The 22,851-nt window shown below is 45.1% G+C and overlaps 2 protein-coding genes across 2 annotated transcripts; both read right to left on the reverse strand.

Moving 5' to 3' along the window:
- Positions 1-9,322: 9,322 nt before the first annotated feature.
- On the reverse strand, positions 9,323-10,498 carry LOC138369435 (uncharacterized). The gene has a single exon (XM_069332678.1). The coding sequence runs from the start codon at positions 10,496-10,498 to the stop codon at positions 9,323-9,325; it is 1,176 nt and encodes a 391-aa protein (XP_069188779.1).
- Positions 10,499-10,515: 17 nt separating this feature from the next.
- Positions 10,516-11,055, reverse strand: LOC138369436 (immunoglobulin G-binding protein H-like). The gene has a single exon (XM_069332679.1). The coding sequence runs from the start codon at positions 11,053-11,055 to the stop codon at positions 10,516-10,518; it is 540 nt and encodes a 179-aa protein (XP_069188780.1).
- Between the last annotated feature and the right edge of the window lie 11,796 nt (positions 11,056-22,851).

The following is a 22,851-nucleotide window of genomic DNA, read 5'->3' on the forward strand; positions in this document are numbered from 1 at the left end:
TCTCATTCTTCACGCTTCGTCTGTGATACTCGTTCTTCACACTTCAGCTGTGCTTCTTCTCTCTTCAGCTGTGCTTCTCGTTCTTCACGCTTTAGTTGTACTTCTTGCTCACGCTTCAGCTGTGCTTCTTCACGCCTCAGCTGTGCTTCTCGTTCTTCACGCTTCAGCTGTGCTTCCAGCTACAGCTTCATCATCTCCATCCTGGCAAGGTCGCCAATGTCGGGGTTCTTCTCGGACTTAAATCCTGGCAAGGTCGCCAAGGTCGGAGTGTCTCCCTCTCTGGCCAGTCACCACCAAGTATTATTAGTGATGAACGTGACTTACCGTAGCCCCACGGGTCTTCACTCAATCCTCACGGTGCCACTGTTTACCCGAAGAGTCTCCCAGTCTATCTCCAGCCGGCCTAATAGCCAAAGACGAGTGGGAACACGATCACTTCTCTTGATCATGTCCCCGCCCCGACAGAGGGCTCTACCGCTCACTAAAGGTCGCCAACTGGTGTTTACCGTGTCCAGTAACACCTCAGTGGAATAGTAATATAGTAGTGATAGTAGTGGCCCAATAGAACACTAATTAACTCGGTATCAGGTAAGTATTTGTTTAAATCATTCTCTCTCTTATATAGTCTCAATAGCAACAAAGTAATGGAGGGATAACACAAACACGAAGGTATTTTTGTAGGTTACTTAAAAGATTAAATAATCATATCTCTGGATCAACAACAATGTAAAGGAACAAACGCAGCCTCCTCTTCGCCTCTTCACAATTCTGGAACACACCGGAATGGCAACACTCCCGGCTTCAGCACTTTCCCACGCTCCAAATACAGTGTTATCGAACGCTTGGCAACTCGCTCTGCTCACTATACTGACACTGCTCACTTCTCACAATATTCACTGTACTCACAGTATTTTGGCATGAGGCGCCTATTATCCCTTCATGATCACAGTATCTCACTACACTGGCATTAACACAATAAATCACCATACATAAGAATATACTATTCAATAACTCCAGTATATATGTAGATCACTTCATCAATACTCACAATAATAATGTAACATCAGGCACGCAGCCTCACACTATTAATTTATACACTTATATATATATTCTCTGGCACAAACTTATAATATAAATGACACACTAATATAAATGTCCTCGTCACATTAATCTCTTCACAAAATCCACAGGTGCAATAACACACCACATATATATCTCTCGTGAGAGCTCTATAGCATCTCCTCACAACTGTGTCTCACTAGAAACATAGACATTGGTGAGCCCTACTCACGACATAGAAGATACTCTGGCTAATAGTAAACTCTTCACCAAAACCACAGGTGTAATCACACACGATATATATATATATCTCGTGAGAGCTCTATAGCATCCCCCTTAACGACTGTGTCTCACTAGAAACATAGACATTGGTGAGCCCTGCTCACGACAGCGAAGATACTCTGGCTAATAGCTAACTAAAGGGGAATGGGAGGGAGAACCGAATTACCTACTTCCACCAACAATGATGTGGACTCGTCCTCTGTTGAGAGTTGAATTGAAGCTCCTGGTCCCGGCTCTCGACTCATGGTAGGGAACGCCCCCCCACACACACTGATGCTCTTCCCAGGAACTCAACCAACACCCAAAAACGTGTCTTCTCCGTACTCTTTTCTCTGCAGGCCCCGTGCTCCTCCACAACCTCTTGAAGGGTTAGAGTCGGTCTCCTGGCCGTCGCCTTCTCCTCACAGCTACGTCTGCAGTCCTCACTCTCAGCTGCAGTCGTTCGTATTCCCAGCTAGTTCGTTCTTCTCCTTCCTCACGGTGAATTGGCCCAGCCACTACGTCATTACCCGACTGGTGAAACTGTACAGTCGTCCCGGACGTCACTGCTCAGACTTCACTTCTTGCAACGCACCTGTCACTGGAACACTCGTTGCTCGTTTCTTGTCAATTCCTTCTTCTGTCCGACACACGGAGATTAGTAAGACCTCACAGGGTACTTGCAAACCACAGGTGATGCGTAAATCCACCGGAGACGGGCGAAACTGTCCGACTGACAGGACCCCCGATCACACGTCCGACCTCCTCGACGTGTCGTGTCTAACTCCTTGGCACCACGGCACGAGCCGTCCGGACCCCCCTGCACTAGTGACGTCATACTTGCCAGGGGAGTTTCTCATTGGCTCCCTGTGCCACGTCATCGTTCTTGACCAATCTGGTGCCACTGACGTCATAACGTCATGGCGGGAAAACGTAGGTGCCGGCGCCATCTTGGCGTCCAAAAGGGCCTAAACCACTGGCCAAAACACTCTTCTTTGTCTAATTTCTCGCCAACGCGAGAACACCTCATGCTCCCACATATGTCAAATTGTTCTCCTGAAGGTAGAGAACGTTCGGGTAAGGTGGATATGACTCTTACAGCTGGCGTGGGAGAAATATAAGGGGGGGGGGGGAACACCGTCACACTACCTAACTGGCCAGAAATGATTAGATAAACGGGTTTCCGTAAGACACTTCCCTTGTGGTTGTTGACAGCGTGTTGATGATAGCAGAACACTTAAGTCGATCTGCATAACACTTCGTCTAAAAGAAATCATAGGAGCTGAATTTGCTCCACGACTCTGGTCTTAACAAACAATGGCTGACCTTCCTTACCACTGACGCCTTGACTCTCGTTGCCCAATGTCAATAAGTGATAGAAGGGTCACATTTACTCTATTTTGATACTGATAATTAAGTTAACTCAAATTAATTTTTTTATGATATTAAAAGTCCAAAGACTAATGTATTTAAGAATAATTCCCAACAGAATAGCTGGTGAATTGACAGTACTATGTGGCAATGATATCCCGTCTTCTGTTAACGGAAAATTCCACTACTAGCTACATTTTCTATGGGTAACTTGTATATACAACGGCAGCAGCAATATTATCTTGCCTATTGTATGTAATATTATTAAATGGTGTCGGGTTTTCCGACATCTCTTGCTTTCCACTAATATGAGTTTTTTCAATTTTTTTAACACTTGGGCTAAATGAGCCAGAGCTGGGTATAAGTTCAACTCCCATTCATGCTTTTCATCTTGATTTCACCCCTCTCCACAGATCATTCCAAGACCGTAAGGAATTTTTATGTGCTTTATTGAATTATGACGCTTAGTCAGGATTAAAAATTGATTAATGCATAATTTAAAGCTCCAACGTCTCATGATCATAGGATCATTGCTGATTCCATCTATTATACAATCAGCATCCTCGTCAGCACATTGCTCTAATAGGATTTTCTTATCAGTATCTTATCTTATATCTCTCTCTCTCTCTCTCTCTCTCTCTCTCTCTCTCTCTCTCTCTCTCTCTCTCTCTCTCTCTCTCTCTCTCTCTCTCTCTCTCTCTCTCTCTCTCTCTCTCTCTCTCTCTCTCTCTCTCTCTCTCTCTCTCTCTCTCTCTCTCTCTCTCTCTCTCTCTCTCTCTCTCTCTCTCTCTCTCTCTCTCTCTCTCTCTCTCTCTCTCTCTCTCTCTCTCTCTCTCTCTCTCTCTCTCTCTCTCTCTCTCTCTCTCTCTCTCTCTCTCTCTCTCTCTCTCTCTCTCTCTCTCTCTCTCTCTCTCTCTCTCTCTCTCTCTCTCTCTCTCTCTCTCTCTCTCTCTCTCTCTCTCTCTCTCTCTCTCTCTCTCTCTCTCTCTCTCTCTCTCTCTCTCTCTCTCTCTCTCTCTCTCTCTCTCTCTCTCTCTCTCTCTCTCTCTCTCTCTCTCTCTCTCTCTCTCTCTCTCTCTCTCTCTCTCTCTCTCTCTCTCTCTCTCTCTCTCTCTCTCTCTCTCTCTCTCTCTCTCTCTCTCTCTCTCTCTCTCTCTCTCTCTCTCTCTCTCTCTCTCTCTCTCTCTCTCTCTCTCTCTATTGATGTGGAATAAGAGCTGTACGCATCAAGTTTCATTAGGAGCTTCACCATCATTCCTGTTAAACTCTATTGATTGTTAAAACAAAAGAAAAATATAAAGAACACAGATTATGACCTGCATAAAGTTGAACCTGGGACAGCATGCAGATGGGAGGAAAACTAAGTGCTCGGTGATGAAGTTTAACACTTTAATGGTCACGAAGAGCCACGTGCTGAACCTAGCAAGATTGGCAGCCAAGAAAAACATAACCCTAGGACGCATTTCGCACTTTTTCGACAACGGTGGTTTCAAAACCTTTTATGAAATACAGTTTTACTCCCATCTTGAGTATGCACCTCTTTCCTGGATGGCCAATTTCCTACTACTTAACCTGTTTCTGTAAAGACACCTTTTTCTGTTCATGCTACAATGCACAGGAAGAAGGCAGACTATAAAAATGAGTATCTAAACAGACTTAAATTTTTTGTTTTGAAAGGCAAAACATAATTTCAAATAAAATAGTTTATTTTTTCATTATTTATTTATATTATTGCAATTTTTAATTTAAATGCACATCGTATAAAACTGGAGAGAAGGTGAGGAGAATGAAGAGGACGTTGCGCCCAGCACGTGGTTACTGGGGAAGCATATATATAGAGAATAAGAATTAGCTGCAGAAGGTCTATTGGTCCATATCCTCATGCACAATGAAATCACAACAACGTCTACAAATAATCTACGAATAATCAAAACAGTTAATTTACAAATAAATATTGATGACATACTGGAACCGAACTCGCCTGAAGAGATGAGGGAAGCGGAGGTTTAATTTCGTCATTCAACCTCAGTATTTATTCATATCCACATGTTGGCATCTTGGACTCTGTTACGTCCCTTGACCTCTGGGTATTGTTTCTCTGGTGCAGTGGTTAAAAAATATATGATAATACAGCCTTGCCTACTTAAGTGTCTAGGGGAAATAAATGAAGCCACTGCTTATTTAACAAAACAATATACTTAAAGTAAGGGTAACAAGGACATACAAATATATAAATGGAAATACAGGCAGCCAGAAGTATTAATGCATCAGAATGCAACACAATATCTTTATACAAACACTGAGCAATATATTACAACTTTATTGGATAGATGGGTATTGCACATAATGGTCTAACCAGGAAATCAACTAACGTTACTGAACAATAACATGGACCACAGACTTAACTCCACAACATGTCCACGCCAGCCAGTTCCACCCACGCGACTGCGCTGCTCGGCATGCACGGCGTGGCGTCTACAAGTTACCAACTAAAAAGCCCACATGAACCTCTAGATACTCTGTTATTGGAGAGTAATGCTAAAGAACATAATTATAGCTAACTTATATGTATATAACATTGCTAAAGGTGAAATAAGAAATTAAGTACAATCAATAAGCAGAAATAATTACAAGGGTGAATCAGTGACGCTAGCTGGATACACTGCACGCGTTATTGGAACATCCCAAATGTGGTCATCCCCCCATGAGACGCCACTGTCTCCCCCCACAGGAATGAACATGCAATAGCATTAACAAATATTCAATATAGCCACACTACAGCATGCTGCATTTAAATTAAACATATATATCCTGGAACATAACTGGATACAATGTTTATTTAAATAACTGGGGAAAGAAAATAATTGACATACATATTTATCATGATGAATGTTAGAATCAAATATATGGATTCGTAACATCCCTCCCGGTCCTTAGAGAAAAGTGAAATTAATTGAAGGTTAATTTAATTTTTTGACTATATAGGGTATAGCATTGAGTACTCCAACAACACAAAAGCAATGTATAAAATAATCAATCAAATGAAGCATATGAAATAACCAAAAGGTAAAGGCATCCTAATGTATAGAACAATTCACATTAAGGCACTTCAATGGGGAATCCCCTGGATAAGGCATCAGCAATTACATTTTGCCTTCCAGGGATATGTCTAATTACAATGTTGAACTCTTGTAAAATCAAAGACCATCTAAGAATTCTTTGGTTCTTACATTTCATGGAGTTAATGAATGTCAAGGGATTATGATCTGTGTATATGACAGCTTGATTACCTGACAGGTATGTTTCAAACTTCTTAACCGCCAAAATCAAACAAAGTATAATACAGAATAATTAGTTTGTGTCTTATCAAATTTACGAGAAAAATAGTATACAGGGTGCTCTAAATCATCTGGTCCTACCTGGAAAAGAACCTCACCTGCTCCTAGATCCGAAGCGTCTATGTGCATTATAAATGGTTTATCAAATTGTGGACTGGCTAATGCAGGTGAAGTTGAGAGAATTCCTTTCAACTTCTAAAAAAAATTCTGACCCTCCTGTGTCCACTTTAACTTTACCTGCTTAATAAGAAGATTAGTTATAGGTGCAGCCACAATGGAAAATTTCTTACAATATCTTTTATAATATGCACACATCCCAATAAACCTCTGCACAGATTTCTTGCTCGTTAGTACTGGGTAATCCACGATTGCCTGGATCTTGTCTTGCAACGAGACTCTCTTACCTTGTCCGACCAAGGCATAATTTACTTGTCCCAAGTAAATTATTGTTCCCTTAGCCCAGCTACATTTATTTACATTTACAGTTAGATTAGCATGTCGTAACACTGCAAACAATCGTTTCAAACTAGAAATATGATCTTCCCAACACTTACTAAAAATCACAATATCATTTAAGTATGCTCTACAATCTGGCACATCTTTTAACAAAGAATTCATCAACTTTTGAAAAGTTGCTGGGGCATTTCTCAGTCCAAATGGCATCACATTAAATTCAAATTCTCCATCAGGGGGTGATAAAAGCTGTCACTTCCCTAGCAAAGTTAGTAAGTGGTATCTGGTGATACCCCTTAGATAAGTCTAGTTTTGATACATATTTAGCATGACCAATCTGGTCAATGCAGTTTTCTAACAAAGGTAGTGGGTATACATCAACTACAGTTACCTTGTTTAACTTCCTATAGTCCACTACTAACCGCTATTTTCCATCTGGTTTTGGTACCACTAAACACGGTGAACTCTAAGTGCTCTGACTGGGTCTAAAGAAACCATAGTCAAGAAGATAATCAACTTCTTCCTGGATGATACGTCGTTTCTCGAGGGTCACTCGATAAGGGAGTAGCCGAATTGGAGTTACCTCTGTCAGTTGAACATCATGAGTAATGAGAGGTGTCTGAGTAGGGACCTCCCCAAACAAGTTGGAGAACGGCTTCAAGAGGTCCTGGAACTCTGCTCTTTGTTCATCCTGCAAATGACACAACAATTCTTCCCTGGAACTGGAATTAGATAAAAGAGGATTACCATCTTCCCCTACAACAATTGTCTGTTCAGTGTTTACCTCCTCATTAACACAACAAGCCACAATACTGGGCCCACAATAAGCCTTCAAACGATTCACATGCACAATCATTGCTGACGGGTATGTTTGGGGTTACAGACTTTATAGGTAAGTTCACCGAGACGTTTTACCACTGGATAAGGTCCTCCAAACTTGTGTGACATGGAAGTTCCCATACGAGGCTTCAAGACCATTACTAAATCTCCTGATTCAAAAACTCTGAGTTTGGCCTTGACCCGCTTATCATGCCGCTCCTTCATTACCTGTTGTGCCTCGCCCAGATGTTGTAACGCCAACTCCTTCGTTCGAGACAGCTTGCTCTTCACATCTTTCAGATATCTTTCACTCTGCCTAATTGTTACATCTCCCAACATTCAACCCGTTCTCGCACTTTTGTATAGTCAATATTGTCTTATTAAATACGTGCATATGTGACATACTAGTTTACGCTGGAAAGCTTCATAAAAAACACCGTCCTTACCTAACCTTCTTAGTATGTTAAGATAAGCATCTTATTGCTTCGTAATTACATTGTTGTTGTTGTTAAAGATTTGCTACCTGGAACAAAAAATCCCAAGCAACACGGGCTATAGTGAGCCCGTAGATAGTTATATTCGTAATTACAATTATTACTTAACCTATTATAGGTATAGGCTAAGTAATAATTGTAATTACGAAGCAATAAGATGCTTATCTTAACATACTAAGAAGGTTAGGTAAGGTCGGTGTTTTCTATGAAGCTTTTCAAGGTAAACTAGTATGTTTAGTATGTCACATATGCACGTATTTAATAAGTCAATATTGACTGTAAGAAAGTGCGAGAACGGGTTGCAACATTTTCTCCTGCAACATTTTTAAGGGTCCTCTCACCTGATGTCCAAACACATGATCAAATGGGGGAGCAGCCTAGGGCAGTGTGCAACCCGTCCCTGGCAGCAAATAGTACAAATGGTAAATTGCCCTCCCAATGTCTGTGTGAATCTTCCCCAGTTGTTTTCAACATCTGTTTGAGGTTTTGGTGAAACCGCTCGATCACCCCTTGACTCTGAGGATGGTAAGGATTAGAGAAGTTATGTTATATTCCAAAAGAACTACAAAAAGTTTTAAAAGTTGTGGAACAAAAATTGCTCTCATTATCAGTTTGAATGATACTGGGAATACCAAATAATGAAAAAACCGTTCCAAATGCTTTGTGAGCGTAGAAGCTCTAATGTTACGCAAGGCATATACTTCAGGGAACCTGGTGGTCATACATAGGATAGTAAACATAAACATATTTCCTGATTTAGTTCGGAGTAAGGGGCCGACACACTCCAACACCACATGTGTAAAAGGCTCTTCTGGCACTACAATAGGGTGTAAGGGTGCTCGTCGAACAGTCTAGTTAGGTTTACCAACAGCTTGACATATACCACAATTGTGACAATATCTGACCACATCCTTTTTGAGTTTTGGCCAATAGAAAAGCTTACATATTTTATGATACATATTGGAAATCCCTTGGTGACCTCTCATAAGGTTATCATGGGCAGCTTGCAATACCTGCTCCCTATACTCCTTGGGTACGACGAGCTGGGTCCTACACTCACAATCATATGATAAGGGAGTTCCTGGTGATCTCCATCGTCTCATCAAACATCGATCATTGAAGTAGTAACCCGTGCTCTCATCCAAGGTATCAATAGTGTCAGCTGCTTCTGTATTACATTCAGCTAGACTGGGATCACTACTCTGCAACTCCCTCAAGGTCTGGGACTCAACAGCTGGAGCGAGCGGGCAAGGAAGTGGTACCTTGGCCACCTCTTCCAGACCATCCTCTGGATCAGAATAAATTAGGGCTTTGGCACCAGCCTCACTCTCGACATCCGCGTGAGCTAAGAATGTATCTTCAAGGTCCACCTCCACCACCCTGTCTGAAGGGGTCCTGGCCTCGACAACATCCACCTTGGGAGTCACAGGATTTACCTCACCCTGCTTACCCATGGATCTGGTCACAACACAGGCTGGAGAGATGACACCATCATTCGCATCCGGTTGAGCCAGCACACAACTAGTGTTAGTAAACATGATAGGACAATGTCCCACTAACTTGACACTTGTCAAAATCATTTCCCACAATAACATCAACCCCAGGAATGGGCAACTGCTCACTAACTGCTACAGTGCACCAACCCGGTGTAATAGTTGACTTCAGGTGAACTTTAACTAATGGCACCCGCTGGATATGACCTCCAAATCCCTGCAATAATACTACTTCACCAGTGTCTTCTGTGCTAACATCAGCAAGAACACGGTGAGAAATTACAGATTGGGAAGCATCAGTGTCCCTCAATAACAGCACTGGCTTCCAGTTTCCACTGGTACAAAGTAAGGTACCTGTATAAAGGTGCGGTTTAAAGTTAGTCATCCAGTTGGGCATGACTGGAACAACATTATAATTAATTGCTTTCAACCCCCGTCTCATAATCAGACCGGCAGGTCTCAACTCAGGGTGCAAGGAATAACAGGAATTAACCACATGACCTCTTCTCCTGCAATGCGTGCACAATCTGCCAGTGGTCGAATCAACCGAACCAACTGCAGGTTTAGACACTACATTATTTGAGGGTGACAACCCTGCCTGCTGTTTCTCAAACTTTGACTTTACAGGAGAAGAGTTCATGGGAGTAGGTGGGTTTACTGGTCTGGCCTGGAAAATATGAGATTTAGGTACATGATAATTACTCTTAGAATTATAAGTATTAGATTGTGCTCGGAAAGGCACCTTAGTGAGTAATTCGTGTTCGTCTGCTAGCTTCGCTAGTTTCATAATGTCATTGGTCTGTTTACGTTCAGCTATAAACAAGGCTAATTTCTCTGGTAGACAACCTAAAATCTCCTCTGCCACTATGACGTTTCTCAAAGTTTCAAAATTCGTAATGGAAAGTGCTTTTACCCATCTATCAAAATTATTAAGTTTAACTCTTGCAAAATCAGAAATGATCTGATCATGTGCTCTCTTTATACCTCTAAATTTCTGTCTATGGGCCTCTGGGATCTGCTGGTATGCATTTAAGATGCCCTGTTGGACAAATTTAAAGTCAAAAGAATTAGCAGCAGGAAGAGATGCAAAAAATTCCTGGGCTTTCCCCTTAAATTGTCCTTGCATAATGGCAACCCATTGATCCACAGGCCAATTCATACTGACTGCTAACTTCTGGAAATGCAACAAAAATATTTCGAGGTCCTCCATATTGAATTGAGGCAAATCTACATTTTCCTAAACTTTAAAGAACTATCAGTACTATCTGTATGATTACTAGTATCACTATGCCCTGCTGTAATTCTCTGTTCCTCTAGTCTGTTATTATTTATTACTATACACTGTTGAATTTCCAATTGCTGCCGCCTAACTTCCTCTAGTTGCAACTGAGCTTCAATTCTTCTGCTCTGAGCTTCTAGTTCCACTTGTTTTTGTTGGTTTTGAGCTTCAATCTCAAGTGGTCTTTGCTGGTTCTGAGCCTCAAGCATCTGCTGATGAGTCTCCAATTCAAGTTGCTTTTGCTGGTTCTGAGCCTCAAGCATTTGCTGCCGAGTCGCCAACTCCAGCTGTTTTTGGCGATTCTGCATCTCCAACCTCTGTTTCTCTGCTTCTAACTTAGCCATCTCTAGTTTAGATTCCATTTCTAACTTTAGAATTGCCACCTGGTCACTTGACTCTTCTTCTAACTCCTCTAACCATTCCTCGTCGAGTTTCTCCTCCTCCACCAAGTGAGTGACAATGACCCTTACTAGCTGAGCCTTTAACATTCTCTTGGAAACTGTCAGCTATAATTTATCAGCCATGTACAACAAACCAGACTTCTTCAAGTCTTTAATTTCATCAAAATTTGGATGCTCCACTAACACAGCAACTTGTTCCTCCATTGTCAGCTTAATTAACACAACTAGCAATTACAACAACACTGAAGGTTTGCTTGGCCCCTGGCACAAGCTGTACACTTACCTCAATCGTGAAGTGTTGAGAAAACTTCCACAAGCAGCTCAGAATGAACAGAGAAATTGTACACAGGTTTGGTTAGGTGTCACTAGTTAACCGCACAGTACCTAGGAAGGCATTAACAATTAATATCATGCACCACTATTTTTTACCTTACATTATGGGAATTAATGATTCCGGCATTAGGCCCTCATTTAGTTACGTCCCTTGACCTCTGGGTATGGTTCCTCTGGTGCAGTGGTTAGAAAATATATGATAATACAGCCTTGCCTACTTAAGTGTCTAGGGGAAATAAATGAAGCCACTGCTTATTTAACAAAACAATATACTTAAAGTAAGGGTAACAAGGACATACAAATATATAAATGGAAATACAGGCAGCCAGAAGTATTAATGCATCAGAATACAACACAATATCTTTATACAAACACTGAGCAATATATTACAACTTTATTGGATAGATGGGTATTGCACATAATGGTCTAACCAGGAAATCAACTAACGTTACTGAACAATAACATGGACCACAGACTTAACTCCACAACATGTCCACGCCAGCCAGTTCCACCCACGCGACTGCGCTGCTCGGGCATGCACGGCGTGGCGTCTACAAGTTACCAACTAAAAAGCCCACATGAACCTCTAGATACTCTGTTATTAGAGAGTAATGCTAAAGAACATAATTATAGCTAACTTATATGTATATACCATTACTAAAGGTGTAAATAAGAAATTAAGTACAATCAATAAGCAGAAATAATTACAAGGGTGAATCAGTGACGCTAGCTGGATACACTGCACGCGTTATTGGAACATCCCAAATGTGGTCATCCCCCCATGAGACGCCACTGTCTCCCCCCACAGGAATGAACATGCAATAGCATTAACAAATATTCAATACAGCATGCTGCATTTAAATTAAACATATATATACTGAAACATAACTGGATACAATGTTTATTTAAATAACTGAGGAAAGAAAATAATTGACATACATATTTATCATGATTAATGTTAGAATCAAATATATGGATTCGTAACAGACTCAAACAACAACACGATAATACTAAAAAAATATTTATTGGCTAAATGTTAAGTTTTTAGTAAATAAATGCAACCTCTCCATGACAGGGAAAAAAATTGTTTTCAATAACATTCTCTGCAGCTTTATTGATGGCTCCATATTTTAGGATATTAAAAATGTTTAAGAAGGAAGTGTGAAGACTTTTATATTTTTATTGCAGCAACAATAAGAAAGATTGTTGACTTCTAGTATTGTCCATAAATATGTCTTCATATAACAAACATACATAAATATTTGAAATGTATATATGTTATAGCCATGTTTTCAGCTTAATGTTCTCGGGTGCCTTGCATTGTTGATATGGACACATTTCACTTCGAGGTTAATACGTGGGCTGCACATAAGATCAACTGTGATTTTGAGAGAAAGAAAGACTTTGAGGATAATAACTTTTACAGCATGAGCTGAGAAAGAAGGGGATGGAGGAGGAAAAAGAGGATTTTGAGGATGAAGAAGAGGAGGATCAGGGCGACAACGAAGAGAAGGAAGGACGAGGAAGAGGAAGAAGGGGGAAGAGAAGGAGGATGAGGAATGGGTCCAAGAGAAGAATGACGAGGAATTATAATGTTTTCAAAGATCAACAATGTCCTAAATTATTTCCGAGATCAATTTCCAAAACATCTATTGCTACCTTTACTCATTATTTCAGCTCATTTAGTCATTATTTTGAGTAACAGCGTGCACATCAACTTACTACAAAAAAATTAGTTTAAAATATTTGACATTAACGTGGCGCCATCTCAATCGTCACTGTTCTCAAATATACAGTGCATCAATTTTTTTTTATAAGAAGTTTATACCAAAACAACTTAGGCATCTAATAAGTGGTTTTGATTTTATTTAAATGTCTAGCAAATTTGTGTATATTTATAAATTTGTGTAAAGTGTATATTTATATTCTTTTCAATAAAAATATACATCTTGTTTTTTTCGGAAAGTTTAAAGTTGAAACAAAAATTAAAAGTTTTCTGCCATGATTTTACATAATCCTTTAGAAAGAAGACTTGTTTCCATAATATACAATAATTTTAGACCTGCCTGTGGTTTCCTTATGAATGATTTCAAGATTTTGTCTACTTGCGCTGCCTGATGATTGCCTGCTCTATGAGTCTGTCGTGGTTGTTCTCAGGGCAAATTTCTTACATATGTTAGTAAATGATTAAAGAATCTTGGCATCTGATGTCTACACTCTTGTTTTCTAACTATTCTTACGACAACCCAATTTTTAATTTGATGTATTTTACACTTTTGCCATATGTTTCACTCCAGTTTGTTGTAATCTGACTGTGCAGGTATTGCACCTGATCTTTTAGTGCTTTCCACATGCATTATATTTGATTTCCACATTCATTATTATATGATAAATTATAATATGATAGCTGTCTCGTCCCCGTTTGAAGGCGTACAGTTTGAGTGCTTTGAGGTGGTTCCAGTGAGTAAAGCATCCGGTTATGTTTTCCAGCTCTGATATCTCACCAAACATGAAAAAGAGATGGCAAAACTGAAGAATATTCAATGAGAAAACACCATTGCTTTCAAGTACCAATATTAGTGTGGCAAACTTGGTTCCGGAAGTTCTCATTATCCATCCATTCATTATTCTGTTTATTGCTTGCTTGCTTCTTGTTCTCTCTAACGTTATGACGTCTCACATTATTATTCCAAGCCGTTTCACTTGGTTGCTGCGTTCTGAGATGTGTTCTCAACCCTTGTCATGGTTTCCGTTTTCTCAGTGCCTAAGTTATGGAAATTTATCCACACTTCACAGTTTCTTTGTCCATTGGAAGACTTTCGTAGTACATTAATAAAAATTGTTATGCACCTTCCATCGAGAAAATTTTCTAGCTGATTTTGGGCTCGTCAGCGATGGATATCTGGAAACTATGGGTTGCCTTTCAGTGGATATCTTCTTTGAGTATGAGGAAAAGTAACGACTTGAGTACGCACCTTGAGGGACCGAGCTGTGCACGGTAATATTGGTTGAATAACTGTTGAGTCACTGCCTCAATAATATTAACTCAACTCAATAACTTTTATTGAGTTAATATAAGAAAATAAAATTTAACTTTTATATGTTTAAATGTTTGATAATTAATCAAAGATTAATTGATTATCCCTCCTGTGGGAGCTGTATATAAATTGTGTGTATTTTTATTTGCTTCTTTACAATGCCAATATAACGTTATTTGAATGAAGATAGTGTTCATGTGAACACTATCACAGCATGCTGGACTTGTGATCCTGTGGTCCTGGGTTCGATCCCAGGCGCTGGCGAGAAACAATGGACAGAGTTTCTTTCACCCTATGCAACTGTTACCTAGCAGTAAAATAGGTACCTGGGTGTTAATCAGCTGTCACGGACTGCTTCCTGGGGGTGGAGGCCTGGTCGAGAACCGGGCCGCGGGGACACTAAAAAGCCCCAAAATCATCTCAAGATAACCTCAAGATAAATCCCACCACCACAGTATCCCTCCCACCGCCGCTGCCTCCCTCCCGCCGCCGCTTTCTCCCTCTCACTGCCGTTGCCTCCTTCCCACCACGGCTTCCTCCCTCCAGCCGCCGCTACCTCTCTCCCACCACCGCTACCTTTGTCCCACCGCCGTTGTCTCCATCCCACCACCGTTGTCTCCCTCCCACCACCGTTGCCTCCCTCTTATCACTGTTGTCTCCCTCCCACCACCACTGCCTCCCTCCCACTGCCCCTGCCTCCCATCCACTGTCCCTGTCTCCCTCCCACCGCCCCTGTCTCTTTCTCACCGCCATTGTCTCCCTCCCACTGCCGCTGTCTCCCTCTCACTGCCGTTGCCTCCTTCCCAACGCCGCTGCCTCCCTCCAGTCGTCACTGCCTCTCTCCCACCGCCGCTGCCTCTCTCCCACCACCGCTACCTCCCTCCCACCGGCTCTGTCTCCCTATCACTGCCGCTGTCTCCATCCCACCGCCGTTGTCTTCCTCCCACCGCCACTGTCTCCCTCCCACCGCCGCTGTCTCCCTACAGCCACTGCTTTCTCTCTCCCACTGCCGCTGCCTCTCTCCCACCGCCGCTGCCTCCCTTATACTGTTGCTGCCTCCCTCCTACCGCTGCTGTCTCCCTCCCACCACCGCTGTCTCCCTCCCACTGCCGCTGTCTCCCTCCCACCGCCGCTGTCTCCCTCCCACCACCGCTGCCTCCCTACCACCACCGCTGCCTCCCTCCCATCTCCACTGCCTCCTTCCCACAACCGCTGACTCCCTCCCACCACCACTGCCTCCCTCCCGCAGCTGCTGTTTCCTCCCCACTGCTGTTGACTCCCACCTATGCTGAGTCCCTCCCTCTGCTGCTGTCTCCCTCTTGTCGTCGCTGACTCCCTCCCACCGCCGTTACCTTCCTCCCACCGCCGCTGCCTCCCTCCCTCTGCCACTGCCTCCTTCCTGCCGCTGCTGCCTCCTTCCCACCGCCGCTGCCTCCCACCACCGCTGTCTCCCTCCCACTGCCGCTGTCTCCCTCCTACCACCGCTGCCTCCCTCCCACCACCGCTGCCACTCTTACAATGCCGCTGCCACCCTCCCTCCCTCCCACCACCGCTGCCTTCCTCCCACTACCGCAGACTCCCTCTCACACCCCTCCCTCCCTCCCACTGCCGCTTCCTCCCTACCACCGCTGCTGCCTCCCTCCAACAGCCTTTTGTCTCCCTACCACCGCTGCTGTCTCTTTCCCACTGTTGCTGTCTCCCTCCCACCGCCTTTGTCTCCCTCCCACCACTGCTGTCTCCCTCCCACTGCTGCTGTCTCCCTCCCATTGCCGCTGCCTCCTTCCCACCGCCGCTGTCTCCCTCCCACCACTGCTACCTCCCTCCCACCGCCGCTGTCTCCCTCCCTCCCACTTCCGCTGCCTCCCTTCCACCGCCACTGTCTCCCTCCCGCCGCCGCTGCCTCCCTCCCACTGCCGCTGCCTCCCTCCCTCCCATTGCAGCTGTCTCCCACCCGCTGCCACAGTCTCTGTCCCACAGCCGCTGCCTCCTTCCCTCCCTCCGCCGCTGCCTCCTTCCTGCCGCTGCTGCCTCCTTCCCACCGTCGCTGCCTCCCTCCCACCGTTGCTGCCTCTCCTCCCACTGCCGCTGTCTCCCCTCCCACCGCTGCTGCCTCCCTCCCATCACTGCGGCCTCCCTCCCTCCCACCACTGCTGTCTCCCTCCCACCACCGCTGCCTCCCTTCCACCCCTGCTGTTCTCCTCCCACCGCTGCTGCCTCCCTCCCATCGCTGCTGCCTCCCTCCCATCGCCGCTGCCTCCCTCCCTCCCACCACTGCCTCCCTCCCTCCCACCAACGCTGTTTCACTCCCACCACCGCTGCCTCCCTCCCTCCCACCACCGCTGTCTCCCTCCCACCGCCGCTGCCTCCCTCCCACTGCCGCTGCCTCCTTCCCTCCCACCACCGCTATCTCCCTTCCACTGCTGCTGTCTCCCTCCCACCGCCGTTGCCTCCCTCCCACTGCCCCTGTCTCCCTTCCACCGCTGTTCTCTCCCTCCCACAGCTGCTGTCTCCTTCCCATTGCTGGTGACTCCCTCCCACCACCACTGCTGACTCCCTCCCACTGCCGCTGTTTCCCTTTTGTCGTCGCTGCCTCCCTCCCACCGCCGTTGCCTCCCTCCCACCGCGGTTGCCTCCCTCCCACTGCTGTTGCCTCCCTCCCACCGCCGCTGCCTCACTCCCACCGCCGCTGCCTCCTTCCCACCGCCACTGCCTCCTTCCCACCGCCACTGCCTCCCACACTCCCACTGATGCTGCCACCCTACTACTGTCGCTGCCTACTTCCCACCGCCGTTGCCTCCCTCCCACCGCCGCTGCCTCACTCCCACCGAAGCTGTCTCCCTCCCACCAAAGCTGTCTCCCTCCCACCGCCACTGCCTCCCTCCCACTGCCGCTGCCAACCTCGCTCCCACCACTAATGTCTCCCTCCCACCGCCACTGCCGCTGCCTCCCTCCCTCCAACCACTATTGTCTCCCTCCAACCACTATTGTCTCCTCCAACCGCCGCTGCCTTCCTCCTCCCTCCGCCGCTGCCTTCTTCCTGCCGCTGCTGCCTACTTCCTACCGCCACTGCCTCCCTCTCTCCCACCGCCGCTGCCTCCCTACCCAACCCGTTCTCGCAAATTTAATAAGTCAATATTGACTTATTAGTTGTGTGCATAGGTGACATACTAAACATAATAGTTTCCCTTGAAAAGCTTCATAGAAAACACCGACCTTACCTAACCTACTTAGTATGTTAAAATAAGCATCTTATAGCTTCGTAATTACATTTGTTACTTAACCTATTATAGGTATAGGTTAGGTAATAATTGTAATTACGAAGCAATAAGATGCTTATCTTAACATACTAAGTAGGTTAGGTAAGGTTGGTGTTTTCTATGAAGCTTTTCAAGGGAAACTATTATGTTAAGTATGTCACCTATGCACATATTTAATAAGTCAATATTGACTTATTAAATTTGCTGCCACCTTTGCTGCCTCTCTCCCACTGCTGCTGTCTCCCCTCCCACTGCTGCTGCCTCCCTCCCACTGCTGCTGCCTCCCTCCCACTGCTGCTGCCTCCCTCCCATTGTCGCTGCTTCCCTCCCTCCCACCACCGCCGTCTCCCTCCTACCGCTGCTGCCTTCCTCCCACCACCCCTGCCTCCCTCATTTCCACCACCACTGTCTCCCTCCCACCGCCGCTGCCTCCTTTCCACCCCTGCTGTTCCCCTCCCACTGCTGCTGCCTCCCTCCCATTGCCGCTGCCTCCCTCCCTCCCACCACCGCTGTCTCCCTCACCGCCGCTGTCTCCCTCCCACCACCACTATTTCCTTTCCACACCCTGCTGTCCCCTTCCCACCACCGCTGTCTCCTTCCCAACGCCGCTGCCTCCCTTTCTACCTTCCGCTGCCTCCCTTCCTCCCACCGCTGTCTCCCTCCCGCCGCCGCTGGCTCCCTCCCACCGCCGCTGTCTACCTCACCGCCACTGTCTCCCTCCCACCGCCGCTACCTCCCTCCTACTGCCGCTCCCTCCCTCCCTCCCACCACCGCTGTCTCCTTTCCACCGCCGCGGTCTCTCTCCCACCGCCGCTGTCTCCCTCCCACTGCCACTGCCTTCCTCTCTCCCACCGCCCCTGTCTCCTTTCCCTCGCTGCTGTCTCCCTCCCACCGCCGCTGCCTCCCTCCCTCCACCGCTGTCTCCCTCCCACTGCCGTTGTCTTCCTCCCTCCCACTGCAGCTGCCTCCCTCCCACTGCCGCTGCCTCCCTCCCTCCCTCCCACCACGCCGGTCTCCCTTCCTCTGCTGCTCTCTCTCCCTCCCAACGCAGCTGTCTCCTTCCCACTCCCGCTGTCTCCCACCCATTTCTGCTGCCTCCTTCCTACCACCTTTGCCTCCCTCCCTTCCACCACTGCTGCCTCCCTCCCACCGCCGCTGCCTTCCTCCCTCCTTCCGTCCCACCGCTGCTGACTCCTTCCCACCGCCGCTGTCTCCCACCGCCGTGGTCTCCCACCGCCGCTGCCTCCCTCCCATCGTCGCTGCCTCCCTCCCACCCCTGCTGTTTCCCTCCCACTGCTACTGACTCCTTCCCACCGCCGCTGTCTCCCTCCCACTTCCGCTGCCTTCCTCCCACCATCGCTGCTTCCCTCCCACCGTCGCTGCCTCCCTCCCACCGCAGCTGTCTCCCTCCCACCGCCGCTGCCTCCCTCGCACCACCACTGCTTTCTTCCATTCCACTGCTGATATGTCCCTTCCACCGCTCTTGTCTCCCTCCCACCGCTGCTTCCTTACTGCTGCTGCTGCCTCCCTCCCCCCCACCACCAGCTCCTATTTATAACCACCCAATCCCACTCATATACATGTCCAACCCATGCTTGAAACAATTGAGGGACCCCACCTCCACAATGTTACGCGGCAATTGGTTCCACAAAACAACCCTGTTACTGAACCAGTATTTACCCAAGTCTTTCCTAAATTTAAAAAAAAAAACATTTAAAAAAATACTAGCATAAGCTATAGTGTAAGCTATATGGGGCCTAACCAGAGCAAGATATAGCCTTTTGATATTTACTCTTCGATAAATAAATTCCAGTGTCCTATTTGTTTTATTATGAACATTTATAAAAATACTAGCAGTACCCGGCCATACGTTGCTGTGGGACAGCAACTTTCCCTGTAAACAAGTCCTCCCCAGCATTCCCCTTCCCCTCACCGATCTCCTGGGCCGTCTCAACCACTTAACCATTCCCCCACTCCACCGTCCCCCTCGACCATTCCCCACTCCACCATCCCCTCTTACTTCCCACCATGCCCCACTCCCCTTGTAAGAACATAAGAACAAAGGCAACTACAGAAGGCCTATTGGCCCATACGAGGCAGCTCCTATTTATAACCACCCAATCCCACTCATATACATTTCCAACCCACGCTTGAAACAATCTAGGGACACCACCACCACGTCAAACGGCAACTGGTTCGACAAATCAACAACCCTGTTACTGAACCAGTATTTACCCAAGTCTTTCCTAAATCTAAACTCGTGCAATTTATACCCATTGTTTCGTGTTCTGTCTTGTGTTGATATTTTTATTACCCTATAAATATCCCCTTTGTTATAAGAACATAAGAACAAAGGCAACTGCAGAAGGCCTATTGGCCCATACGAGGCAGCTCCTATTTATAACCACCCAATCCCACTCATATACATGTCCAACCCATGCTTGAAACAATCGAGGGACCCCACCTCCACAATGTTATGCGGCAATTGGTTCCACAAAACAACCCTGTTACTGAACCAGTATTTACCCAAGTCTTTCCTAAATCTAAACTAATCCAATTTATACCCATTGTTTCGTGTTCTGTCTTGTGTTGATACTTTTAATACCCTAATAATATCCCCTTTGTTATGTCCATTCACCCACTTGTAAACCTCTATCATGTCACCCCTAACTCTTCGCCTTTCCATTGAATGCAACCTAAGCTTTGTTAATAAGAACATAAGAACAAAGGTAACTGCAGAAGGCCTATTGGCCCATACAATGCAGCTCCTATTTATAACCACCCAATCCCACTCATATACATGTCCAACCCGTGCTTGAAACAATCGAGGGACCCCACCTCTACAATGTTATGTCCACTCAACTTGTAAACCTTTATCATGTCAACCCTAACTCTTCGCCTTTCCACAAGAACATAAGAACAAAGGTAACTGCAGAAGGCCTATTGGCCCATACGAGCGTACATTTCACTTCTTCCATAGAAGTGTTCCCAGTTGTCTATGAAAGATATTGCATTTGATTTGCAATATCTTTCCAGCCGGCAATTGACACCAAGTGCCCTCGACATCCACTCATTTCCCATTCCCTTTCTTGGAAGAATGCCACATATGATCCGGATTCCTCCCTTGCTTCTAACTAATTCTATGGCTGTTTTATACCTCTGAATCAGTTCCTGACTCCTAACTCGACCAACATCATTTCCTCCCGCGCTAATTCTAATAACGGGATTGTTCCCATTTCCAACCATAATATCATTCATATTGTTTTTGATATCACCAATTCCAGCTCCGGGATAGCAAACTATTACCCTGTTCTCACTATCTCTAGCACAAAACGTTCTATCCAAATACCTTATCTTGGAATCTCCCACAACTGAAGTTCGCTTAGGTATTTCCTTTACTCTCTGAGAGGCCTGCGCTTCGTTGGTTTGACTTTCGCGTGATCCGCAGTCTCACCACAGCGCTCGTCCTCCAATACGGCAAATGAATTAGAAGTTCTTAGGGCGTCTGTAGGCGGCTTTATCAAAGTCTTCTTAAGGCTCCTGTCCTTTACAACTTTCCAAGACGAGGTCTTTTTACTATTGGTCTCCTCCTTCGTTTCTTCTCGTTGTTGTTTCAGCTGTCGTACCTCCTCCAGTAGAGAGTCCAACTCTGTTCTCAGGGCCCCAACTAGAGTCATCAGGTCCTTCACTACAACGTCCATATTGCTATGACAGTATAACAACACTCAGGAGCTCTGGCTAACACACCCTCTCACTCTCACTGTCCCTTTGTCCTCCCCACCATTCTCCATTCTGCCATCCCCTCGTCCGCACCATCCCAAACTCCCCTGTCTCTTGTCCTTCCCCACCGTTACTGTCAAGGGACGAGGGGACCCTTGTCCCCTCGTCCTCCCAACTATCTCTCCCTTCTGTTCCCTCGTCTTACCCATCATTCCCCACTCCCTCGTCCGATCGTTTCCCAAATGGTCTCATGGTCCTATCGGAAAATTGGGAACATCAAGTGATCTGATGTTCACATCACATATGAATATAATGAAACTGCAGCTGACAATCTTTAATCTAATTTAAGAAGGGACAATGTACTAAGGATGTTTCCTCCACGCCATGATTGAATATAAATCTCTCAGATTACAGAGATTAATGTACAGTCATAGTATAAGTGTAATGGTAATAAAATTACAAATTATGAATCAACAATTTATTTCAATATTTATCAACAATATTTTATTCGATATGCAATTTTATATACATTAATAACATATTTTATCTTCCAATACATTATTGAGAAACAAGAGGTTATAATAAGGATTATATAATTCGGATGGAATATAATGGTAATGGAATATAAGTGGCATGTGCGTTTTATTGTTTGGGAATATGTTCTTCGGTCCAGTTTATAATCTTATGGTCCAAGCTGGTTACTTGCTCTATAACGTGGCTGAGCATCTGCTGGAAGGTAGTATTCTTCAGGGCGCTGAACTTCTCGTGAATTGTAGTCGCCTTTTCCTTGAACCAAGTTTTGACTGGCGCGATAGAGCTGGTAAGCCGCTTAACTGAATCGGTTTCCTCAATCGTCTGCTTTACGGTTGTCATCTTTTCCATGACACTCACTTTTTTTTTCCTTGACCTTGACTTTTCCTCACTCCCTATGGAAATAGGGAGTGAGCTAGGGAACAGTGATCACAAAGTAATCAGATTTAGCATAGAATGGAATAGACCTGTAGGAGAAAATTCTGTTAAAGTGCCAGATTTTCGAAAAGCTGATTTTAATAGCCTAAGAAATTTTTTGGGTCAAATAGATTGGAAAGTCTTGGGTATGGGGTGTGGGCCGGTCTTAGAGCGAGACATGAACCCAGCGATAGGTGACGTAAAAGGGGATTTCGATGTGGATTTAATATATAACTTATTTAAGAATATTCTAAACAAAGCACAGGAACGTAGTATACCATACAAATTGAATAGATCGAATACTAATGACCCAAAGTGGATAACAAATAATTTAAAGAACCTTATAGGTAAAAAGAGAGCTTGGTACAAAAGGATTAAGAATGGGGAAGTCAGGTTAGAACAGGAATTCATACGACTGCTTAGAAATGTTAAAAAAAAGATTAGGAAAGCAAAAAGAAACTATGAAGTTCGCATAGCAGAACAAGCAAAGCCAAATCCTAAAGGGTTTTTTCAGTTATATCGAACTAAGACTAGGGAAAGGATAGGTCCATTAAAATCTGAGACAGGTCAAATAACGGATAACGAGA

The sequence above is a fragment of the Procambarus clarkii genome, chromosome 28 (genome assembly GCF_040958095.1).
Source record: "Procambarus clarkii isolate CNS0578487 chromosome 28, FALCON_Pclarkii_2.0, whole genome shotgun sequence".
Taxonomy (NCBI): Eukaryota; Metazoa; Arthropoda; class Malacostraca; order Decapoda; family Cambaridae; genus Procambarus; species Procambarus clarkii.

Coding starts and splice junctions, on each gene's coding strand:
- LOC138369436 (XM_069332679.1), bottom strand. CDS start 11,055: ATGTTAAAGGCTCAGCTAGTAAGGGTCATTGTCACTCACTTGGTGGAG.
- LOC138369435 (XM_069332678.1), bottom strand. CDS start 10,498: ATGGAGGACCTCGAAATATTTTTGTTGCATTTCCAGAAGTTAGCAGTC.